Here is a 26,595-nt window from a genome sequence, read left to right as displayed (position 1 = left end):
GCAACAACTGTGAAGATAGTAAGATTCACTATGATGCCCATTCTGGTTTGATTATTATCTTCTTTGAAGTCCTGTAACGTCTCCAGTGTTTTGGTTTTATTGGTTTTGTTCTTTACTGCTTTGTTCAATTTTATTATAACTGATGACACAGGCAATTCTTTTTAAGATAGCAAGAGGCAGTATGGTAACCATTGTTGATCGCCTTGTATTCTGTTTTTACATTATGTACTATGTCCATCCTTTTGATTTAACTGACTCTGTTTTGTTATGTCACATTTGGTTTTATTCTCTTCAAACAAAAAGTAATAAGAACTGTGGGACAAATATAACCCAAAATGTGTAATTGTCACTGTAAAAAAGAGAAGAAAAGAAAGTTCTCTAAAGGATATAACTGCATATTTAAATGTGTAAGATAGATAACCATATTACTGAGTTTTTGTTGGATCACTGAATAGAACTGTTTGCAGTCTCACTGTTTGAATGTTCACTTTATATGCTTTAATTTTGTAACTTGAACAACTATTTCTAAGATGACAATATGTGATCTATTAACTAGTGATTTCCTACTGTTTTTTTTTAAATTCTGTGTAACTTGTATTCTTTTCTGTTTTTTTTTTTCTTTTTCTCCTTAAATAAAATTTTTTAAAAATTAAAAAAAAGAAGGGGGCATAATAACATTAGGAAGCACCCTAAAGAATCTCCTGCATTCCAAGTATATTCTTCCTTTCCTCTGTTGTGGAATGATAGTCCAATTTTCCCTTGATAGTCCAGGTCAATCATCCCTCACAACACTCTAGCTGCCTTCTTCACCTGTTTCTTCAGAGGCATGAGGAGACCAAAACAACTAGGGCAAAGTCTTAGCTTCCAGTTCAATAGTAGCATTATTGTACCTCCTGGCATATGCCTTGCCCTCTCTGGATCTAAGACTTTTAAACTAGCAGAGCACAAGATCATGGGAACAGGAAGCAAAACTTATGCTAGTGGATTAGTGGGAGTGATAGTGACCAATATCATTCCCACTCCCATTCTTTGATATCTGGACCAGCGAATCCTGGCCTGGGAGACACAGTATCATATAGTGGAGGCAGATTCAAGGCATACACAAGCTTTTCAAGAAACTTGCCCTGGCCCTACAGGCTATTGCCACATAACTGGCAATGTAACTATATCTTTTTTTAAGAGAATAAAAAGAAACCAAAACAAAACATAATAAAACCAATCAAAACAAAACAGTGAAAGGGATACAGAATTTCAAGACAGGATAATAGGAAATCAACAAAAGTTACCATAATGCCTCTTATTAGCTTCAAAGTTGCTGCCCATAACATCAGACATAATAAAATCAAACAAAACAGAACAAAATAAAACCAATCAAACTGAATAGAGCAAGGCAAAAAGATGGAACAAAACAAAACAGTGAGAACAATCCTGGATTTTGAAAACAAGACAGAAGGAAACACCCCATGGCTGCTACATTGCATATTGTCATCCTCTAAATAGATGCTCAAACTACCAGATTCAGGCTCACAAAGTCAATCAAACAATACAAGAACTAAGTTGGTTTTGTACCTCAGCTGCTATCAGTTCAGTTGCTGAACTGATCAGCTGAATCAGCCAGTTGCTTCCAGGGGTGAGGTGGCAGGGACTCTTCTTGCCTCCCAGTCCACATGCTGGTTGGCTCACAAGAATGGTAAATTGACTTCTTGTTCCTCTTCCCGCTCCCACATGGCTTCTGTTGGCTCATGTGAAGGATTAATTGTTTTCTTGAGTCTCTTCTGAGTCTTGTATTGCTGCTGCTGGTTCAAGGTAAAAGCAAATTGGCTTCTTGTTTCTTTTCCCAGCCCCATGTGGCCACTGCTGGCTCATGAGAAGCATGAATTGGCTCCACATTTCTATCAATCCAGCTGCTTCTGGATGGTGAGGAACATGGTATGACCAGGGAATTCCATGAGCATGAGCTCATTGCCTCACTTCTTTGCAAGTAAAATGTGTTCCTGTGTCAGAGGTAATGCTGTGTAGAGTTTCATGATAGTGACTATGTAAAGATTTATGACAGAGTTTCATTCTGTAAGTCTAGGGATGGTATTTTTAGCAGAAGTATTATGTGCAGGGAATACAAATCTATACCCAGAATATGTGTCTATGCCTGGATGGACAAAGTAAAATTCTTTCCATGATGCAAGTGGTTCAACATAATTAACCTCCCACCAAGTAGCATGCTGATCAGTCTGGGGAATGGTGCCATCTTGGGGACTCAGTGTTGGTCTCTGCTGCTGGTATTATATTGGGCATTCAACAGTGGCTGTAGGCAGATAAGCATTTGTGAATGGGAGTCTGTGTTGCTGAGCCCATGAATGGCCTCTATCCCTGCCACCATGGTCACTGTGTTCATGAGACCATTGGGCAATGACAGAGGTGACTGAAGAATGAGATAGACAACTATCTACAAAAAAAAAATCATTTTATCAATTTTATTGTTAAAATCCTCTTCTGCTATGACTTTTGATGGGCATTTATATGGGAAAACAAATACTTTTACATTATTTGCCCATATGAGGAGGCCTATCTACATACCTCTTTCTTGAATATTTTTGTCACCAGTTTTCCAGTTATGCTCCTTCTAAGATCTGACCACTTAGCAATTGAATACAGTCCATGAATCAGTCACACATCTGGTCATTTCTCCTTCCAGCAAAATGTACTATGCCCAAAATTCTTCCCACTGTGAAGTTTCTCTTCACCACTGTACTTCAGCTGTAGCTGTTCACTTGTGGGTGGTGCTTACATAATGTGAAGAATTATCTGTAAACCAGGTCCTAGCCTTCAGTTTATTTGATAGCTGATCATAGGGTACACCCCACAAGGCCACAGGTACTTGTTGGGAAACAGAAGACAATATAGCTGGAGCCGTGGGCACCTGGGAAACTTCTTTGTGTATCCCTCTTATACACTCTGGACCTACTCTGGCTCAGTCACATACACACCATTTCCATTTAATGATTGATATTTGCTGTGCATATCCAACCTTTTGACTTGGTGGATTAGGTAATACCTAGATCATGAGAGGCAACTCAGATCACATGGTGATTTGGTGTCTCACACTCAATCATGCATTTTCCACTAAGGCCCAGTAGCAGGCTAAGTGCCATTTTGCACAGGAAGAATAGTTGTGTACAGATGATGGCAGAGCCTTGCTCCAAAATCCTAAAGGCTCCCACTGCAATTCATCTATGGGGCCCTGCCAGAGACTCCAAACAGCATCTTTATCTGTCACTGTACCATTGGATTTGCTGGATCTTATGGCTCCAGTGGCAGAGAAGACTGCACAGCAGCCTGGACTCCTTGCTGAGCCTTTTGTTCTGGGTTCCACTTAAAATTGTCAGCCTTCTGAGTCACTCAGTACATGTGCCAAAGTAAAACACCAAAGTGAGGAATGTGTTGCCTCCAAAATCCAAACAAGCCTCCTGGGCATTGTATCTCTTTTTGCTTGTAGAGAGAGACAGATGTGGTAATTTCTTTTACCTTAGAAAAGATATCTCTATATTCCTCACATCACTGGCCTGCTAGAAATTTTGCTGAGACAGAAAGACCTTGAATTTATTTATTTCCTATCCTCTGGCTCACAACTGCTTTACTAACAAATCTAGAGTGGTTGCTACTCACTTGACCCAATCAGCATAATATCATCAATATGATACCTTGTGGGAGAGAAAGACAATCAAGATCCCAATGAACTAAATTGTACGAGAGCTGGGGAATTAATAGAACTCTGAGGTAGGGCAGTAAAGGTGCATTGCTGATCTTGTTAGCTGAAAGCAAACTGTTTCTGATGGTCTTTATGGATAGGTATGCTGAAGAAGGCATTTGCCAAATCAATAGTTGCATACCAACTATCAGGTGATGCTCAAGCAAGGAAACCACATCTGGTACAACAGTTTCAGTTGGCGTTACCACCTGATTCAGTTGACAGTAATCTACCATTATTCTCTGAGACCCATATGTCTTCTGCACAGGACAAATGTGAGAATTAAATGGAGCTGTGATGGGGACCACCATTCCTGTATCTTTCAAAGTAACACTACTCTCTGCAATCCCTCTAGGAATGTGACACTGTTTTTGATTTACTATTTTACCAGTTAGGCAACTCTAATGGCTTTCTTTTGGTCTTTCCTATGATAATAGCCTTCACACTACATATTAAAGAACCAATGTGAGTATTTTGTCATGTACTAAGTACATTTATCCCAATTATGCATTCTGGACCAGGAGAAATGACTATAGTATGGATTTGAGAACCCAATGGACCCACTGAAGGTTGGACCTTTGGTAAAAGTTCATTTGTCACCTGACCTCCATCAACTCCCTACCCTTACTGGAGGGCCTGAGTGGCATTTTGGATTCCCTAGAGTTGACATTAGTTCAGAACCAGTGTCCAGTATTCCTCTAAATATCTGATTATTTCCCTTCCCCCAATATACAGTTACTCAGGCAAAACACTTTAGGTTCTTCTGGGGAAGAATGGGAGAAAGATTGACTGTATTTTTAGTGCACCAGGGGGTCCTAGCTTCCCCTTCATTTAGGAAGTTCTGGATCAGAACTGGCTGAAATCCAGGAACTGGTTGAAGGACCATGATTCCCTGTTACCATGATTTAAAATATATTTCTGTTCATTTATTTTCAAATTTTTCAATCATGTAAATCTAGTAAAAAATTTCAAGGCTTCTCATCTGTTTCCCTTTTGGGAACATCATAGCTGATCAGCCAACACCATCAGTCTGCACTTGTTGGCCATTCTTGTCTTTGTTCTCCTTCTGCTGTCCATTAGAGTAAGTACACGCACCCTGCCTTTGAAAATTAAGTGCTGCCACTTGACCTCTGCCTCTTGGGGGTACGATCAAGCCCACTGCCTTTCAATTTCTCAATTCAGAAATTATAGGCTCCACTGTAAGTTCTGGCATACAGAAAAGGGCAACAACAGAGCTCTTCAGGGATGCCAGTGCTCCCCTTACAAATCTGTTTATCTCTGCATTAGTGAAGGGCACATTTTCTGAATCATGCCAGTGTGAAGGATTAGGTTTATTGTGACAGATCCACTCTAGCATTTCCATTTCACTAAGCCTCTAAATCCCCTCATCAACAGTAAAGCACAGAATGTCAGGCATCTCTAACTCCTTCACAGTGGGACATCTTTCGATCCATACTTCTGCCAACCAGCCAAAGAAACTATTTACACCTTTCTTTACATCATGAGTTGCAACATTAAATTATGGACCTCCGCTTAACTGGCCCATATCAACAAACTCAGCCTAATCCAGGTGTATATTTTTGTCACTGTTATCCCACCCACAAAATCCACTCCCACACTTGTTCATCAGGACTCTGCTTATATGAGTTAGAAAACTCAAGAAGACCTTTGGGAGAATATCAGACATCTTCACTGGTCATACTGTGTGCCCCAGCCTTAGAAGCTTTCTGAAATTTCACCCTAGATATGGCCTAGAGGCAAAAGTGTGTGGCAATGGTGGGTCCTGAAGGTTAGTTTCCTTAGGTATACCAGAAGAGGCCAACAATGCAGGGTAGAAACAGGGGAAATCTCTGCTGCAGGTGGGGAAATCTCTGCCTGACAAAATAATCTCATTCGCATCTAGGAACTCAGCACTCTCAGACTCATTAGGATCTTCCCATCCATCTCCATCCCAGCTTATAGAACCCTTTTTTTTTTTTTTTTTTTTTTTTTTTTTTTTTAAATCATTACCGGGGATCGAACTCACGACAACCGGCTTGCAAGGCAAGTGCTTATGCAGCTGAGCTAAATCCCCAGCCCCAAGGGACCTTATTCTTTTCTGATTGGTGCCCTCATCTTTGCTTCAGAAAACCCTCAGGGCTGAGCATTAAATTTGTACTACAGTTCAGCCAATCCAATAATGAAGGCCTGTGTTTAGGTTTCTGCAGTCTTGGCTCTGAGGCTAAAAAAGAAGAGATTTTCTTTCAGGACATGCTTAGACACTTTTAAATTTTTTATGTGTGTCTGGAGTTCTCTGAGTGTATCTTTGAGTTTTTTGGTGTCCTTTATTATTTGTCCTTGCAGTCAGAAGTAGATTTCTTGTGGATGTTTTAAGCTTATTGTTTTCCCTCACTAGTTTGTCTAGGAATGCCAAGTAAGACCAACCAGCCAGCATCATTATATTTTCCACTTTTCCAAAAATATTCAAAACTTTTATGTATGAAGTTGCTAAATTTTTTACATCTCATAAGTGGTGAATAAGGATAATAAAATGGATCTTCCCTGTACAGCAAATTGTTCATACTGAGGACTATCACTATTTCCCATAGTAGTAGAAGAAGAGATCATGATATCTTCAGGTCTCATAAAATTAGAGAGCTGACTCCAGGAATCCCTAAAACCATTAAAGCACTTCATCTTTATTATTCTGTTTCTCTGAGCCACTCCTGGAACCAAAATCTGTATCAGTCAGTGTATTAGAGAAGCAGATATAATACAAGATAAACAAGTGCATAAGAATTTACATATTGGCTTACAATGGCCATCTAGAACTGGGGATGGAAGAGTGCCAAAATTCTGAATCAAAGGATTCAGAGCTCTGCGTGGTGTCCCATGAGAGTCTTTATCAGGAGAGTCTGCTTTGGAAGGTTGAAGTCTGTGCTGGAAGCCAGGAGATGATTTCTAAGGTGAAGAGGAGAGTAGAGCTCTTCCAAAGAAGACAGAAGCTATCTTGCCTTCTTTGTTCCCTTTTTATAGAGGTCTGGTGATAATCATTCCTTATATGGGTCTTCCATATCCAGAACTATGCTGAGCCAATTAAATTGGATGTTGTTTACTGAAGTTGACACAATCAATTAACTATCACAGAAACTATTAAGTCTTTGGCTTCCAAAGAGAATCAAAGCACACTTTTCAAAGAAAATTAATAACTTTAAACCAGTCAGAGCATTCTACAGAATTAGGACAACTTCCAAATCATGTGATTTGCAATCCATGAAGCTATTACATGTATAGTAGAGAATTCAAAGAGTACTGACAATTTGTTTTTTTGGTAGGTTCCCATCAATTCGCAGATTCTCAGATTCAGGTGTATAAACTTCATATATTAAAAGACCTGAAGGATGTGGTGCTGAAAGAACAGTTCCTGGTGAAGATTATTTACCTATTTCAGCACAGCCTGGGTAGGGAGACCTGAGGCCTTCAAGGTAGGAAGCATCAGAACAATCTGCCTTTATGCAGTTTTCTTATTGCCTTTTAAAAGTAAAATGAAGAAACTTCTATTTTAACTTAGCAAGAGCAAAGAGAGTAAACACTACCTCTATACAATTTATACTTTCATGGCTTCAACTGCAGACCACTTCTTATCCTGAGCCCATGAATTTTGGAAGCCAGCTAGAGTTGAAGAGGGAGTCTGAGGCTGGGTTAGCTGCAGTGGATCAAGTCTGCCACATTGGGAGAATGATCAGAGTGCCTCTTTTCCAACTCACAATAGTTGTCTTATTTGCCATTTAACTGACAGTTATCGCCCTCCTGACAAGTCATCAAGATTTTGCCTACAATTTTTTCCCGTATTTTTATATAAATTTCCAAATTACAAATATTTCCACAACTATTGCCATTTGGTCCTTACACAGTCTTACTTAATCCTGAAAAAGCGTTAAGTCTGTTAGTTTTGTTGCCTGGTTACATACGTAGTGATGATTGGGAGGAATGAAGTGGCCACAGCACCGTCTGCTAGTGCCTCCTGTGGAGTGTTTTTCTCACTGAGCCATAAGGATTCCCTTGAAAATTCAACTCAATAAAAAGAACATTTTGTTAAATTCAATATATATCTTGTTGCTTTTTACCAGGCACTTTAACACTGTTTTGTGCATTTATGCAGATACCCTAAATATTATATAGTGTAAAATTGTCCTATGAAGTCCTATTTTGAATCCTATGGTCAAATCCATATCCATATGGACATTCTCAAATACCATAAAAAGTAGATGGTTTGATGATGTTTATTAATATTCAGATACTAAGGGCTAGAGAAGGTTATATGAACTCCTAAAAATGGCCCTCTTGCCCCAGATTTTAACAAACTTTTCCATGCAATAATAACATCAGTAGAGATCCCTCACTTATTAAAGATCCTGGCATGGGTCTCTTTGTAGCACTTAGAAGTTTACAATGACCCCTTAGTCCCAATCACCTGAGTACACATTTTCTTCTAATTACTCATTCAAACACTAATATAGGTTCTACTTCAAAAAGATTTTACTGTTGCAATTAATGATTTTAATTAATTGATTTCCATTTAGAGAAATGATCCTGGATAAGCCTGATCTTAATTATGTGATTCTGAAAAGAAGTAAAACATTTAAATTAGCAGTCTCTTTAAAGAACCCAGAGTTTATGTATGGGTTCACATGGTAAGAATCTTAGGCCCCTGATAGCCATGGATGATCTTCATTTCACATATTAAGTGGATGGTTATACTGATTTTTTGATGAGAAATAAATTGATTCTCAAGCTAACAGTATACTTTGTAATTCTTAGTTACCAGTCAACATTAAGAACTATTAAATTATCAGCCTTATATAGTCAAAGTTGAGTAAATTTTCATATAAGCTCTGCTAAAAGACCGATACATAAAAACATCTGTCTTAATAAGATGCCTTAGCATCTTTTTAAATAGTAAGGTCCACAACTGCATTTGACTGCACCTTTGATCTAAGGTTCCTTTAAGAACAAATGTCTAAGAATGTTATTGGACTGAAAGTTAATCTGATTTGGTTTCTAAATCTTTTATTTTATATTATCTTATTTTTTGCTTTTAGGTTAGTTTTCCCTAGCTACATTGAAAATAATAATTTTCAATATTACCATTGAAAATAATAATTCCAGATACCAATAACAAAATATTCATTTGTTGTTTACCTATTAGATCACAGAAATTGGGGCCAGACACTAAAGAAAATAAAACAATAAAAATTTGAAGAGAACAATTACAATTTGGCATGAAATATCCTATTTTCTTCATCCACACAAACTTCTATTCCCATTTTGTTGGGAGGAACAGAAACAGAGAGTTTATGTAAGTCTTCCCAGCTGATAGTGTGATCCAGAATTGTGGTCTAGAATTTCCAGCTTCAGATCCTATGCTGTTCTTCAGTCATACCACACACCACATAAACACTCTGATATATCTTAATAAAACATGAAAATTCAGGCTAGATAATTAGACTAATTGTCTGCATACATTTTTCTTCATGTTTCCAATATGCGTTATTCCAAAAGCTTGGAAACATTTCAGGGATCCTGTTTCCTATCCATTCATCTTATTTATGACAGATCTGAAAGAATAAGGCATTCCAGAAAGCTGCTTAGACAAGGAGTTATTTATTGACAGGAAAATGAAATCAGACAAAAGCATTGAGATAAGAAGCCACAACAAGTTCATTTATAGTTTCTTAATCTATACATAACCATAAATGGTTATGTATAGAATGAAAGGATTATTCACCATTTTTCCATCTTTCCTCCCATATCATCAGTGCTTGCCTGTTTGCTACTTCTGCTGGATGCAAGATGTGCCCTAATGTTGTGGACTAAAAGGAGTTTTTTTATTCAGAATACCATCTTGTCTGACCACTTTTCTTGTGTTATTTAGTTTAAGCTCCAGGGAATACTAAAATGAAGACTACCTTTCAAAACCTTATGTGTAAGTTTCATGTCCAAGCTTCTTGGGCCACTCAAGCTCTCAGAACAACAAGAAATCTCTAATATAAGAAAGATGGTTAACATTTGAGCCTGTCTTTAATCCAGTGTCGTTTGATTCAAAAGCCTAAACTTCTGGCAAGTATCACACTCTCTTAGAATTTGAAAATTTTCTCCTCTGATGTATGAGCTGCGATTACTTTTACTTTAGGAAAGGAAAATCTACTATAATTGTGCAAGCCTCTTTTTTCTGAGAATGATTTCACTGCATAATTCCTGGCCAAAAATCATTCCTAAAAAGGAAATAATTGAAGTAAAGCAATAATTAATTTAATAAAGAAAGCATTTTACAATCCTAATTAAGGGAGCAGCTTCCAACAGATAGCACACTCTAGAAGAATATGAGTAATTAATATAGATTACTCTCTTTTTCATAAAGAGAGAGAGAGAGAAAGAGGGATGTGGGATACATAGGACACTTGGATTCTGTAATGTTTTATTACACGTTTGTTCATATACAGAAAGTGAATAAAATATGTTGAAAAGTTAACATTTATAAATTCTACACAGTGAGTCCATAAGTGTTTGCTAGGCAACCCTCTGCTTTTCCCATATTTTTAAATTCCATTGGAAAGGAAGGAAGGAAGGGAGTGAGCAAGGGAGGGAGGGAGAGATAAAGGATTCATTGCTATTTTTATTTTTGAAGAGTAAAATGTAAAATAATTGTATTTCAAAGGATCAGTATATTAGTATATTAAAATAAAATGTTGATATTAGTATAATATCAATGATAACATAAATGATAAAATAAAATAAAATAAAATAAAACCAATGTGATTATTTTATAAATGGATAAAAACAAAAACAGTACCTGAAAAAATAAGTGTTTTTTTGAAAGCTTGGAAATATGGTGAACTTTTGTGACTGGTGACTGCCAGTGTAGATCAACAGATTATAGGTTTTATATTTTTTTGTTTCATTTTGTTTTGCTGCCTGTTGCATTCTGTAACTCAGTTGATTATCTGGCCCTTGCTTAGAGATCTTCATAGGAGACTAAGTCACACCTGTGAGCCTGCACCAAGACTGTGTCAAATGAATACTGCTTTATCACATTGGTCAGCAGGAACTTTAATATTTCTCACTTTCCCAATTAAGGTAAAAGCAAATTCTATGCTTGAAATTGGCTTCTAAACATTTGAGAATGATAAAATCAAGAGGACATGTTCAGTGCACATCATCGGAAAAGAAACCCAACCTCTCCCTTCAGGAAGGTGATTATGTCATGTCCTATTAAGTAATCCTCTGGTGGAAAGGCTTTACCTTGAGGACATTTGTAAGCCCTCGTTTCATATCCTCATCAGAATGACCCTTTCCCCACGCAGCTGCCTAACTGCTGACATGTTCTGCATGAGGTACCAAATTGACCATGATGAGGAAATTTATCTTTATATTTCATTTTGAATAATAGATCTTCCTAATAGAGCATATACATAACAACGGGCTGCAATAAGTCTCCATCAGCAATTTTCACTAGATTCAATAAGCATGTTGTTATCTCAAATAACATTTTCAACACACATTTTAAATGATATTCTTTAGGATTATACAAGTAACATTATAAGAATTTTGAAAAACAAAGAAGTATGTGAAGAAATGGAAAGCTACCCATAATCCTGACTCACCTTCTAGTAATACAGTATTTTGATATATGTATATAATTTTATATATTTTTATATTTATACATTCTTATTGTAGGTTTGTCATATACGAACATATGATCTGGGAATTTTGATTGAGCACACACAGGCTTACTGAATATAGTTTATAACCTAGTCTTACCATTGTTATATATATATATATATATATATTTGGGGAAAACCCCTGTTTCTGTTTTTAATTAACATTTTGGTAATCAGATACTGAGTTAAAATTCAGTAATGGCCTGTCAGGAAAACTCCTATGGCAGAATAGAGGTATATGGAAGACAATAGTTACTTTTAATGTCTATGTTAAACATACCATACTATGCATGGATTTCCTCAATAAAATTTTGCAAGGTGCAAAGTTAGAGAATGGTCAAAGTCATGATGACACTAACGATATACTGTACTCTGAGGAACAGGCAGAGCAATATTTATCGAGCACCTACTATGTCAGGCAAAGGGTTGATGTTTTGCACACAATGCCATTCATATTATCTCTAGAGAAAAATGAGGTTTTTTTAAACTTCTAGGTTCATAAGATAGAAAAGATAATAGAACAGGATTAGCATTCCTGCAACCTATGGGAGCAAAAGACAGAGGATGGCTTATACTCAGAAATATTTAAATTCATTTGTGCTTTTCTAGACCCACTGTCACCTCAGCTGTGGCTGCCAGCCGTACTTTACTCCACCACCTTCCTAACACTGCTACAGCCTTTGGGCTGCATCTCCTTTGGACAAACCTACAGTAAGAATATACAGATCCTGCCATCTTGCCCATGGCAAATGCTGGCCTGAATGCAAATGGTTCCAGATTTTTCACCTGCACTGCCAAACATGAGCAGTTAGAGAGCAAACACGTGGTCTTTTAAGGCAAGATCAGCATGATCACCATCGACAGCTGTGGGCCAACAGATGCAAGCAAACTACATTTGACTTGATGTGTTTCTTCTTAACCAACAGACTTGTACTCAGGAAACCACCTCTCTACCCCACCTGCTTTTCAATATTCTATAATCTGTGTTTTGCTGAAGTTGCTCTTTGGGTGTCCTATTTTCCTTATCCTCTCTAAGTCTAGCTGGATTGCAGAGTTAAGCTTATGAGCATAAAATAAAAGCTAGAGTGCAAATTCATTTTTATGTCAAAGTAAACTACATAAGTCTATTTGTTTTTATTTTGAGCATAGAGGCAGACCCTGAGTAGTAAACTATGTTGAGTCAGTTTTTACCTTAAGAATGCAGTAATTTGTTTTTACATAAAATATTCTGGGTGCTGCCATATTAAGATTGCTTAGTACATGACATTGCTTACTGTCTAGGAGCTCTCCTTTCACTAATCTATATGTAATAGAAGATGACTCTTGAATACATTTTCCTAAAGCTATAATCCGATATGCTATGGGTACACATCACCAGTCATCCGAATGCAGAGTGGCAAGTAATTTATTGCAGCTACAATGCAATGCAAATTTGATCTGGCGTGTGACATGCTGAAGTTCTATTTTCACGGCTGATATTATAGAAATAGTTTACTGCTTGCTGTAGTCAGGGGTTGTACACAGAGAACAGCTAGGATTAGGACATGGAGTTTATAATATTTTATAATGGTCACCGGGAGTTAACACAGGAAAATGCAGGAAATGTATCCACAACACCAAAGACATAGATTATTTAGTCAAGAGTCACAGCAATGTCCCAAGTGGGTCCAGATAAAAACCCAGAACTCAGGACAATGCCTCCCATGAGTCCAACTGGAGGCCCAGAGCCCACAAGAAGGACTCACGACAGTCTCTTTTACAGATCCATGCCGGGAAGACCCAAGGGTCAGCGGTGGAAGCCAGAAAGTCTATCCAGCAGGATGAAGGAGCTGTGCTAGTGGGATGAGGGTTCTATGCTGGAGCCGAGAAGTCACACTCACAACAAAGACCCAGGCTATCCTGAGGCACCTGTCCTCAGTGACACAGAGGCCCCTACATCCTCTGACGACAAGCACAGTCAGGTACATACCAGGAAGCAGCGTGACGAGTTCATCCTGGAGACCAAGCAGCACATGTCTTCCCCTCTGGAGCCAGAAAGCAATGCTCAATGTGAGGACCAAAGCTTCTCCAGGAGAACCAACAGCTCAGACAGCAACTCGGAGGAGTACCCACAATGCCTCCTTAACACCTCAACCCTCCAACACCTCTCTTCTTCTCCACCTATTTATCCTGGCAACCCTCCTCAGGTGGAGCATCTTCGCTCAATGCATGCTGATGTAATTCAGCTGGCGTTAAGTTGACCACCAGTTCTCAATCCATAACACTGCTCAAACAGCATTTTAGACAGTCTAAGTTAAGATACTTGTAGACCTACTGTTAAGCTGTAGTTGTTACAGTTATTCTTTGATTTAATGGAGCAAAGACAAAATTGTTGCTTGTTCCTGAGGCTAATGCCTTTGAGAATAGTAGGATATATGAGTGTTTGTCTTAAAGTTAGTTTCTGCCCAAGGATGACTCAGACATTAAATTATTTCATTGGCTAACACTTTACTTTTGGTCTTCTGATTTCTCTTTTCACTGAATCTCCTCAACTAAACTCCATGAGGGTGTTTTTAAGTGCAGAGGCTCTTAATCAGCTATAGTAAGGTGTGAATTCCAATTTGATGCTTTAGGCCTTGCACTTAACATCTCTAGGCCAGATTTATGGAGTCCTTATAGAGGCTAAGTAAATGCATGTGAAATTCTGAGAGCAATGCCTTGCTCAAACAATGATGTCCTTAATAAATGTGATAGGTGTGCCAGCGGTCTAGTGGGTGAGGCAAACATGAAGGAGAAAGACAAATAAATTAAATCAGACACTTGCCTAAGGCCATATTGTTGCAGGACTGGAGTCAGACCAGTTATTCATGTTTAAGTCTTTTTTGTAATAGATTGCTTTGCTTTCTTAATTAAACACATATGTGTATCTGTAGCAGTTGACTTTTAAATGTGATGTTTGGTCAACAAATGTAGTTAACAGGCATATACATTGCATTAGACATAGAGTGAGGCAATGGAGCTATAATAACAAGGCTCACCTATGACTGCAAAATCGCATCTGAATGCCTATGCAACACCTAAAACACATGAGCATATAGAAGCATGTGTCTGCACTCAGAATACACCCTGTTTCAAATGAAACCCTAGAGTCTACACATACCTTGCTTCAGGTTACACTCTGTGAAAAGTTGGGCATTTACTTAGAAACTCTACTGCCTTGTTTATGGTCCAAAAGGAAATAATAATAATAATAATATCTGATCTGCAGAGCTATAGAGATTAATAAAGACACTGCTCAGAGTCTGGCACTAATAAAATTTATTATATAGCAGCTACCTGCCTTATTATCCTCTTAGCTCTGTGATTACCTGTCCTGGTCTTTCTTTTTCTCTTTTCCCCCCTGAACTATGCTCCACAGAGTAGAAGACCTGTATATAGTGTTGGACACAGAGCGAGGATCCCTGTAAGAAGAGTTCGCAAGTAAATCACTGACTGAAAATAATTTAATAGCGCAGGAAAAGCTAAAAGAGATACCCTTTATGAACACGAATGGAGGAAATCAGTTTTAGTAACAATTTTTCACATGAAATGCTGTGGTCACATGTTGAAAAGGAGTAGCTTGCCAGAGTGAATCGGCTGAGGGAATCACAACTCAATTTGATAGAGCACAAGCATTTTAGGGAGTGCCTTTCTCTACACTGCAGTTTGATATCACCTGTCAGTACACCTGTCTTTGTTTCGAGTTCGGGCCAACTTCCAGTTCCCAAACTTTTGTGACTGTCACAGGCCTGCCCCTGAGATTCCAGAGCAACAGTGTCCTTGTTCCACTTCACATTTGGAGTTCAGAGTTTCAATGAACCACTTGCAGTGCAGATGCCTTCGAAGACTGAGCCCATATGCACAGAGGAGCCTATCATACGCTTATGGACATCAAATGATTAATACTGAGAACCAGTTACCAGTATTGGCACAAATCAACAACTCTATAGACGGTTATTATCATCCATTCATTTAACTGGTAGTATTAAGTATCATTTATGTCCCTGTAGCTATTCTATGATACAAGTTCAAAAGGAACTAAACAAGCCAGATCTCTGTTGTCATGAAGATTAGAGGTCTGCGGTAGATGGATGGAGTTTAGAAAACACACACAAAAATCAGTATGCTGAGCAGAACAGCTCACCTACATGGATGGATGTGGATCATACTTTTGGTGAGGACAAGCCTTATCTACCTTGTTTAACACCATTGTTCCTGTTTTTCTTAAAATTTAAAAACAGTTTTAAAAAGATATACTTTGGATACCATACTTGGTGTAGAACATATAGGGTTTTAATATATTCAGAATTATGCAGCCATCTCTGCTAATTCTGATTTTTTATCATCCCCAAAGCCCCATACTACTTAGTAGCCACTCCTCATTCCTCCACCGCGGCCTGTGAGCTCTAAGCAACTGATAGTTCACTTTTCACGACATACACTGCTTTATCCTGCATGTTTCATATAAATGGATTCACACAATATGTAGGTTTTTGTGATTGACTTCTTTCATTAAGCATAATGTTTTCAAGACTTATCCTTTAACTCACTTCGAGGTTCGTATTGTAGCATGTATCAGTACACCACTCCTTTTTACTGTTCCAGTATTTTATAAAGAATGTAGTGGGTTCTTGATTCATGCATAAGGCATAAATTTCTGAGAAGGAGCCCAGTTAGATCTGGGCATGGCAGGTTCTAGGTTTACTCCCTGTGTAGGGAGATGATCTACGTTCCACAGTTCATGGATTCTGTGTTTGTGTGTCAAAGTCTGAGTCAGAGTATATATGGGTAGATGTAAGAGGCCCAGATTAGGAGGAGAAAAAAAAAAAAACATCTTTTCTTTTCTTTTCTGTATACGTGAGATAACCAAGAAGACAAAGTCTTTGGCACGCATTTCTAAGGTTACCCTAGGCTTGTGTGTCCTCCTAAATGGGGTTTTGAAGGCGGTCAAGATGGCCTTGAGCCACTGTGCGAGATGGAATCCTGGGGTTTGATACAGGATGGACAGGGCATGCGCATGTGATGTGTCACCCAGTTCAGGTGTTTACACGTGGAGCTACAGGTTTGTGACGCAGACCCTGGAACTGAGTGAACTGACAATTCGAAGGTCAGGATGGGGCAATCTGTAGTTATGCGCAGGATTGTGATTTTTTCAAGAATCTAATTTGTGTTAGTAGTCAATCGGGACTTTGTGAAGAATGTACCTGGGTCCATTTCATTTCTTGTGCATGGGAAGCTGGCTTCAGAGATTCGGGTCTGAGAGGCCCAGCGAGGAGTCACCGTGAGTAAATCAGAGGAGGTGTGCAAGCCTGTGAGCCACCGGGACTGCGGGCAAGTAGGAGACAAGTTGGGAGCGCTGGCGCGCGGCGGTGTGCGTGTGCGTGTGCGTGTGCGCGCGCGCGCCAAGTTCGCACTGGTGTTTGTGATGGGCACAGGCGCCGCGTCGGGCCCGGAGGCCGCGTTCGGGTTGGGGGTGCCGCAGGAGGTGCGGCCGGCAGTGAGGGAGCTCGGGGCCCCGCGCTGCCGCGCGCTCGCAGGGGACGCACAGGAACCGGAGCAGCACTGCCGCCTCTGGCGCGAAGGCTCAGTGCCTGCTCCCGCCCCAGTCACTGTGGCTCGGCGCGCGCGGCCGGCGGCTGCCCTTTCCGCCTCCGGGGAGCCAAACTCGCGGGCCTCTGCGGCGCTTGCACCATGGCTTCGGGCCGGAGGGGATGGGACAGTTCCCACGAGGACGATCTGCCCGTGTACCTGGCCAGGCCGGGCACCACCGACCAGGTCCCGCGGCAGAAGTACGGCGGCATGTTCTGCAACGTGGAGGGCGCCTTCGAGAGCAAGACGCTGGATTTCGATGCCCTGAGCGTAGGGCAGCGGGGCGCCAAGACCCCCCGGAGCAGCCAGGGCGGCGTCCGCACCCCCGGGAGTCGGCCCGGAGTAGAGGGGGACTCCCCGCGCAGGGGCCAAGGCCGGGAGGACAGCGGGGAGCCCGCGCCCGCGGCGCCCGCTCCCGCCGGGGTGGAGATCCGGAGCGCCACGGGCAAGGAGGTGCTGCAGAACCTCGGTCCCAAGGACAAGGTAAGGGGGTCTGAGTCTCTTCTGGGGCTCTTCAAGTCCCCTCCCCCAGTCCTGGTCGCCATGGTCGGGGCACAACTTTCTCTAGCTCACTTTACATGAGGATGGGGGATTAGGAGGAGGAAAAAGGCATCCTCCGCTGGGCGAGTGTAGTGCAACCTCCAACCAGGTCCTTGGATCCCCACGTGTCCCCAACTGCAGCATCTTTGTGTCCATCCTGTAAAGTCCCAGGGCCCCCTGCTACCTGTGCTTCCCTGCCACCCCACCCTGGGCCATTCGTTCTGGGTGGGTGTGTCAATCTGGCCAGCCTAGTGATTTCCTGACTTTCTCTCCATCTGAGAGCCAACAACACAATTGTCTCGGCCTTCTCCTGCCCTGGATTAAATCTCAACTCAGGTCACCAGAGCAGAGGGCACATCGATGTTAGGAAAATGGGGTCATCTCCATGGTGCCTCGATAAAAGTACAAGATGGGCGGTTTTCCCACTCACTCTTTAAAATATCAGCTCTGCTCCTGAAACTTTCTGGTGTAGAGCCACTAGACTAAACACCCTAGTCTCTGTGCCTCACTTCTTTCTGTCCTAGCACATTTCACATCTGTGTTTGTAAGAATATGTTTGTGTACACAGCTTGGCAAAAGACCTGGTATCACAGGAATCCATCTGTCTCTGCAAGAATATTATTATATAGCTTTTTAAATAGACCAGAGTATTAAGGGTGCACATTAAACTCACGCGAACTGCAAATTCCCTGCTGTTCTTACTTGTGCTAAGGCCAATTTCTTCCGAATGTGTATTTTAGAGAAACTCATGTCACACTGAACTGATGAAGAGATGGCATTGAAATCCAACTTGCCCTGATTTATGTGCTTAATTAATTTCATAGAAAATTGGAGCCTTAGTTGATGAATTCGGCCTGGGCAAGGCTGTAGGATTCAAACTTGAAACTGATACTTCTGAGTTGGGGAACAATAGTAGTCAGATGCCCTCTCCCTGGTCTAGTAATGGCTACAAATCCATCTGCATATATTACTCTAATACCACCATGAATAATAACCTGAAATGGAATGTCTGTTTCAGAATAGTTACAGTTAATGCTTACCCAGTTTTTTGTTTTTCACTAAAAAGCAATGAGCTAGTAAAAGAAAGGACAGCAGATCTTCCTTCTGTGATTTTCAAAAGTTAAACAAACTTTCAACTACTGACACCACCAGGGAAAGCAAGAACTGGTTAGTGCTATTTAAAGGTGTATTTATGAAATAATTGTCAGTGTCCCTTAGAATCACTCATTTAATTTGTGGTTTTCTCTTCTGTAGTTCCACGAGGTATTCCTCCAGGGTATCCCTCCAGGGCAGGGTGAAGACACCCTGCCCATATGCCCTTTTAGGGAGAACTTCAGATATTTTGGAAAAGCTTTGGAGTATTTCTGAGCTGAACAATAGCCCTATATAGAAAGGCTATTGCTCTCTTCAGATCTGACTGCTCAGTACTAAAATGCTCCCTTCCTGGCTCTAAAGGGTGGGAAAAGTGATGGAAAAGGTCAGTAACAATTGCTGTGAGTCAATGTATTCCCTGTGCTGGAACACCCCTGATGTAAGCCAGATAATATGCTTGGTTTGCAAGATTGAAGAATGGTAACTAGAGAAAGGAAAAAATGTTCCTCCTCTCAACCCAGCAATTCTCCTGTTTCCCTCCCGTTCATAAACCCTATACTTTTGGCTCCTAATTGAAAAATAATAATATGATCTAGCATCAGCAGGACTTCTAGGGCTACACGGTTATTTGTTAGTTCAGGCTTACTGTCAGTTTCATACTGGCCATGTTATTATCTCTAATTTGGTTGGATCACTCTGTTAAAAAAAAATCAACTATAGAGCTTATCTAGTTCTGTAGTTCATGACTATTTCCCTGGGGATACAGGTTGTGTGTTTGTATTTATTCTTGTGACTGTAATGCCTGATACATTGGAGGTTTCCATAAGTGCTGGATTCCTCTAACTGCCTTCATGAAGCCATCTGTTTTGCTACATGGATGCAAATGATCATTTCTCCTTTGCTTAAAATTGCCATTGTTAAGGCATTCGCTACCTCATGAAGCAATTTTAACCAACTTTTCTTTAAAAAATTTAATTCCAAATCTGCCTGTTTCTGCAATTTGCTCTGGTGTCCGCTTGAAAAGTTTGAGTAGTGCCATAGTAACCAACATCCCTAAACCTCAGTAGCTTTAAGCAAACAATAACAGCTTATTTTTTGCTCGTGCAACTTGTCCAATAAGGAACTGTTCATCATTGTCCCTTAGAGAACTAAACTGGTGGAGACTCTAGCTCTGCACATCTGCGGTAGGAAGAGTATGTGGAAAGTTGTATTCTCTTGCTGAAGTGATGAATCTGACGTAAGCTGACGTTTCATTGGCCAAAGCAAATCATGTGTGCCCTTACCCAGTTCAGAGGAAGCAGAGGAGGACAATCTCACCATGATCTTGGAAGACTAGAAATATCTGACAGCTCTAATTTCTCTCCCAGCTCTGGAGGTGGACTACTGGGGGGAAAGCTGGCCCTGAATTATATGATTGTAGACATATAACTTAGCTCCCTAGTGCCTCAGTGCTCTCATCTGCAAAATAAGAAGAACAGTGACTGCTTTGAGCATAACAAGTACTCAGTACTGTTATACTACTGTTATTTACATATTACAGTACATACATATTACTGTTACTTTAGCTGCTGTTTTTACTGTTTGAGGCCAATTTTCATATTTGCACTGAATTTCTCTGCCTTAGTGCATCTATTCTTCATCTCTCTCTCGGATGAGCATTTCACCATCTTGGCTTCCTTTCTAGGCTGTTCTGTATAACGTTCTTCTGAAAATACAGTACCTACCACTTAACTTGGTGCTCAAGGCAGAATATGGTGACAGCAAAGTGCACTAGGTGACTTAGTTTTGTGGATTTAGAGACCACACATGCTTGTGTTGTACAGGATTATACCTAGTAATTAAGTATCTGTGTCTTATAATTGTTTCATAGTAAGCTTGCTGCCATTCAAACTTCCAGAAAATTTCTTTACATAAATTGGATGTAAGCCAGTATGTCTCAATATTATGTTGCTACAAATGAATTTAAAACATCAAAATTTAAGAAAAAAATCTTCATTATAGGATTTGACTTTTCTTCCCTCTTTATTCATCGCTGTTAGCTCATCTTTCTATCGTATCATACTTTTGAATTAATTCTATGATACGGTAGTCCTGTCCTCAGCCTTGAACCACCTACAGAACTGACAGAAGCCACCACTTTTTGAATACTTTCTCTTGCCTATCATGTGTATATACTTCCTCTTCACAGAAAATAATTGTGCACGTAAGAAAACTGGTATCCAGCGACAAAACACTCAGTCCAGCCACACATGGGTAGTAGCTGTGGGGATCCAGAAGATAAATTCTGGTCTTTCTGATTCTGCTACCCATTGCACATGGGGAGATTGTTTCATTATTTCAGTTCAACCAATCTCATGACTGTGCCAGCTCCTGATGGGTTAATATAATTCAGAACAAGGATAGGTCTTTCCACCAAATTTTGAAACCTTATTGCATCTTGCCACCATCCCATCAATCAGGGAAGCTTTGAAAGCAGCTGCTGAACCTGCCAACATAGTTGCTGCAAAGCAAATGTTGCACTGGGGGATTTAGCTCAGCGGGGTAAGTACCTGCCTGGCAAGTGAGAGGTCGTGAATTTGGTCCCCTGGCACCAAAAAACAAAACAGACAGACAGGTCTTGCAAGTTGACCACAAAGCTATCAAAAGATACTTTAAAAAAAGAATAAAAATGTGTTAATAAAATCAAAATAAACTTCATGTTTCTATCCTTAAGTAAATTATTTTATTTAGAACACTGAAGAAGTTAAATAACACAACTGTTTGACAGAATAAAAATATCTCCAAGCTGTACTCTGAATGCCCAATTCCAGGTTTAAGGCATCACTAGGAGTTAATACTGTAGTCCTGGGCCTGCCTGTAAACACCTGCTTAAGTAATATATTTAGATCTTTCTCATGATAGGAATTTGTTCTACCAAAGTGCTCCACAATTGGCTTATATAATGTTTTCTTTATAATTTTTGACACTAAGTACATAGATACAATTCTAGGTAAAAAGTATTTTCATTATTTCACCTGATGCTTTTCCAAATGTATGCAGTTTTCCTAGCAGCAAAAGATTTACTAACAGTAGAATTCTGATATACAGTTTGCCAGGAAATGCAAAAGTGATGTTTGGTTTGCCAAAAGTGGTCCTGCAAAAACATTGTCATCTAGTGATGGCAACATATTGCTCATTTCTAGTTCCCTGCTGCTCATGTGGTCCACTTTTGTTTCCTTTGTGAAGTCAATAGGGCTCTAACTATATACATATAGACAGATTTGAAACAAAAAGTTGTGACTCTTACCATTTTATCATTTGTTATTGTATTGTATTTTTTTTTGTCCTGGAATAAAAGTTTTCAAGATGACTCTGAGAAATTGCCTGAACAATGGAAAACTGCTGGAAATAGTATTGTGGGTTTATAAAGGCCTTCATAGCCATCAGAATCCAAGCCCTGCAGTGTAAATGAGTTTTACAAGGCTGCTCTGACAAAGGAAAGTTTGTATATTAATTGATGAAAACAAATTTTTTTTTTTTTTTGCTTACCTGTCTCACAAGCCATAGTTGAGTACGGGAGTAGATTTCTTTACCCAAACTTGGAAGTGTTTGAATCCTTTCAAAACTTTGGTTTAGTTTGACAGTAAGCATTTGAGGAACATAAAAAAAAACGAGCCTTCTAAATAATGCTGCGATTGGCAGAGTTCCCTCAGAGTAATGGTCCCTGGAGACAGGGTTTTGCTGACGGCTCTTGTAATGTCTAAGACTGCCAGAGTACTGTCTGTGATGATTTCTCTTGGTGACTCCTACAACTGATTCTCTTCACGATTAATTTGCTCTGGGCATTATCTTTGTAGTAATGTTTCTGTAGACAAGGGTAAAGCTTACTACAAAAAGGACATGTGACTGAGGAGAATTTACTTTATGACTATAAACTCAGTCTTGCATTTTCCGAAGGAGGCAGAAAGTCCCTTTAAGTGTATTGGTATTTTAAATTAAGCTTCTAGAGAAATGTAATGTTAAAATATAACTGTAGTCTGCATGGAATTATATGACATTCTACTGCATCAAAACACAGTGAGAAATAAGCATGTGCAAAACCAAACCTGTTAAGTATTACAGTCTCAGCTTCCAAACCCAACCTTTTTACCCTGCTGTCCAGCTTGGGTAAAGGCACCTACATCCCTTCTTGCTGAGCAGTGGTTTCATTCTTTCTAGAAGGAATGAACTGGACCAACCTATACACTCATAAATTAAAAGTCAAGTCTGAAAACATCTATAAACTCAATTATTCAGCACTATAAAAAAATTGATCATGGTCCAAATACCATATATGTGAGTATACACATATTCTATGCACTTACATGTATAGAAACCATACACACAAAGACTGTATTAATACCTTATGCCTGCTGTAAAATGCAAGTGAAAAATAAACTAGAATAGATAGTAAGTAAACTACAAATACTGATGTTTTCTTTCCTTTACTCCAGTAGCTTGACTTTTCTAATCAACTGGATTAGTGCTTGGACAACTACCATCTCTAGAACAAACACATAAAAGTCAGCTATTTTAATGTGGTCATTGATGAATTTACTATCTGACTCGGTCTTCAGCGATGTATGCCCTTTTACTAAAAAGTTTCTAAGAGAAAAGTTGAAATTTGTTGACACTTGTGATGATGCTGTAGGCCGGTTACTGGTTACTGATCAGGACACTGTCTTTTTAAGTATGTATGTGGGGTTAGTCCAACTGAGTGTGACTAGCAAAGATACTGTAAGTGTAACAAGGAGTCCCTAAATCTCCGTTTACTCATTTCTTTAAAAATTATAAAATCCAGCTTGTGTAGCAGCAGATTAAAAAGTTGGCAAACTAAATATAAATGATATAGATAACCAAGAGAAAAGTGTAAACTGCATTTCCTCAGTTGTTTAAAGAAAACTACTTTTAACACAGTGCTATATTTTCTTCTCATCTTTGTGTGTGTGACATGTATACTTTCATCTGAGAAAAGCAAAACGATGTACTTTTCTGTGCAAAATTATTTTTTTTTACTACTTACAATTTTCAGAATGTTTATGCCTCCTGCTGTGCATATGTTGACATCCTAATTCTCAGGGTGCTGCTAATGGGAGGGTGTTAGGACATAATGTAGTTCGTGGGGGGTGGAGTCCTTATCAGTGTGGTTAGTGTCCTTTAAAAAAAGTGTGTTTCAGAGAGCTACTTTGTTCCTTATGCTATGTGAAACTATAGTAAGAAGGTGCCGTTTATTTTCTCTCTCTTTGGCTCTTGCTATCTTTCCTTTTTTCTTCCTTTCTGTCTAGGAATCAAACCCAGGGCCTTATGCATGCTAAATAACTGCTATATAGTCAGCTAAACTTTTTCTTTTTTTAAATTGATTATCTCACATTTCCATTTTAACAGATAATAGCAACCAGCTAACATAGCATGTACCTGCCACTGTAGTATTTTACAGACTTGGCTTACTGCCCTGATTGTTTATTTTTGTAAAGAGGTGCCAGGCTGTCTTTTAAAGTGTCTGTACCAATTTGCATTCTTGTGAGCAAGAAATTAAGGGTTCCTGTTGCTTCAGGTTGTCACCAGAATTTGATGCAAGGGTTTTGAATTTTGGACATTCTAACAGTTGTATGTTGATATCTTACTATTTTGATTCATAATTCTTTAATGACATGGAAATTCTCATATGGTTGCTTGCTAATTTGTTTATCTTTTGGGGGAGATGCTTTTGATGTCTTTGGCCCATTTTTAAATCATGTTATTTATTCATTTAATTATTGAGTTTTAAGAGTTCTTTGTGTATTTTGGGTAGCAGTCTTTCTTCATCAGATAACTTTTTTTTGCAAATACTTTCTTCTGCTATGGTTTTTCTTCAAATTTGTCTCGACTTTGTCTAATACAAAACACAAGTTTTTAATCTTAGTCAAATCCAGCTTATTAACAGTTCTTCCATGGATTGATTATACCTTCGGTGTTATATTTAAGAAGTTAATCTTCTGGGAATTATGTAGTTCTGTGTTTTACACTATGTCTATATTCTCTTTGAGTTAATTTTTCTACAGAGTATAAATCTTGCTTAGATTTGTTTTTTGTAAATGGGAATCTAGTTGTTTTAGCACAATTGCTGAAAGAACTACCATTGCCCCATTGCATAGCCTTTGCTTCTTTGCAAAGACCAGCTGACTGTGCTTAAGTGGGGCTATTTCTGGGTTCTGTTCTGTTTCATTGATCTGTCTTTTCTTTGGCCAATGCAGTACCACGTCATGATTACTGTCACTGTACAGTAAGTCTTGCAGTTGGTTAGTGTCAGTCCTCTGACTTTGTCCTTGAAATGTTGTGTTAACCATTCTGGGTCTTTTGCCTTTACATGTAAAACTTAGAATCAATTTGTCAGTATCCACAGAGTTACTTGCTAAGATTTTGATTGGCATTGCACTGAATCAGTAGGTCAAGTTGGGAAGAACTGATCTCTTGTCAATACTGAATCTTCTGCCAATATAGAATGTATTTGTATTAGTTTTTCTTTAATTTCTTTCATGAGAATTGTTAAGATTTCCCTTTATAGATATGGTGCATATTTTGTTAGATTTACATTTAATTATTTCATTTTGGGGATGTTATTGTAAGTGATAATGTATTTTAATTTCAAATTTAGCTTGTTCAATGCTAGTATGTAAGAAAGCAATTGGTTATTGTATATTAAGCTACTACCTTGCAGCCTCATTAAATCATTTACTAACTCTAGAAGGGTTCTTTGTCATTTCTTTTGGCTTTTTTGCATACATGATCATGTCATTTGTGAACAAAGCTGGGTTTTTTTTCTTTCTTTCCCATCCATATATCTATCCCTATCTAATTGCACTAGCTAGAACTTTCTAATGATTAAAAGCAATGGTGAGTGTGGGACATCTTTAACTTGTTCCTGATTTTGGGAGGAAGATTTTGAATTACTCTCCATTAAGTCTAATGTTAGAGTTAGAGTTGTTCAATTTTTTATTCAATTGAGGCCATACCCCTCTATTACTAATATACTAAGTTTCTACCATGAATGGGTGGTGGATTTGTCAAATGCTTTTCCTACATCTGTTGATATAATCACATGATTTTTTTCTTTTGCCTGTTGATATGTATTACATTAATTGATTTTCAAATGTTGAACCAGCCTTGCATACTTTGAATCAATCTCACTTGGTAATGATGTGTAACTCTTATGCATTACTGGATCCAATTGGTAATATTTCATTGAAGATTATTTTATCATTGTTCATTACTTGTGTGTAATTTGGTTTTCTTATAATGTCTATGTCTGGTATTATGGTGATGATGTTCCTATAGAATTCCAAGTCGCGGAATCAGTTAAGAAATATTTCTGTGCTTCTATTTCTAGAGGATATTATAAGGAGTTAGTATAATTTTTTCTTAAATGTTTGGTAGAGTTCATGTGAGCCTATCTGGATTTGGTGCTTTCTGTTTTGGAATGTTACTAACTATTGATTTGATTTACTTACTAGAGATGGACTTTAAGAATTTCTGTTTCCTTTAGTTGAGTTTAGTAAAGTATGCCTTTGAAGGGATAGGTTCATTTCTTTTGGATTATCAAGTTTATAGACATGGAATTGTTGGAAATATTCCATTATTATTCTTTCAGTATCCATGGAATCTGTAATAGCATTTTACTTCTGACATTAGTGATTTATGGTTTTATTCTTTTCAAATTTCTTTTTGTTTATATTGAAGAATTACACTTGAATATTTTTGTGGGTTATAAAGTAATGTTATTATTTATGAATACAATATGGAATAATTAAAGGTAGTTAAGATATCCATTCCTTCAACTTTTTTGTGAAGAAGCATTTGGAATTAATTCTTTTTTTTTTTCTTAGTCTGGCTAGAAGCTTATCATTTTATTGATCT

General features: G+C 38.8%; 1 protein-coding gene and 1 long non-coding RNA gene across 2 annotated transcripts in view; one reads left to right on the top strand and one right to left on the bottom strand.

Moving 5' to 3' along the window:
- The window catches only part of LOC134472023 (uncharacterized), a 43,781-nt gene extending 29,972 nt beyond the window's left edge, over positions 1-13,809 (bottom strand). Inside the window, exon 1 of the long non-coding RNA XR_010041847.1 lies at positions 13,415-13,809. This is a non-coding gene — a long non-coding RNA (uncharacterized LOC134472023). The remainder of the gene's footprint in view (positions 1-13,414) is intronic.
- Positions 13,810-16,977: 3,168 nt separating this feature from the next.
- Positions 16,978-26,595, top strand: part of Dpysl3 (dihydropyrimidinase like 3) — a 107,073-nt gene continuing 97,455 nt past the window's right edge. Inside the window, exon 1 of the mRNA XM_003477319.5 lies at positions 16,978-17,535. Within this exon, the coding sequence (XP_003477367.1) occupies positions 17,155-17,535 (381 nt within the window). The 5' untranslated portion in view covers positions 16,978-17,154. The remainder of the gene's footprint in view (positions 17,536-26,595) is intronic.

This window comes from Cavia porcellus, unplaced genomic scaffold (genome assembly GCF_034190915.1).
Source record: "Cavia porcellus strain 051 isolate PalLab524CR breed Dunkin Hartley unplaced genomic scaffold, mCavPor4.1 scaffold_21, whole genome shotgun sequence".
Taxonomy (NCBI): domain Eukaryota; kingdom Metazoa; phylum Chordata; class Mammalia; order Rodentia; family Caviidae; genus Cavia; species Cavia porcellus.
This window is presented reverse-complemented; position numbering and strand designations above follow the sequence as displayed.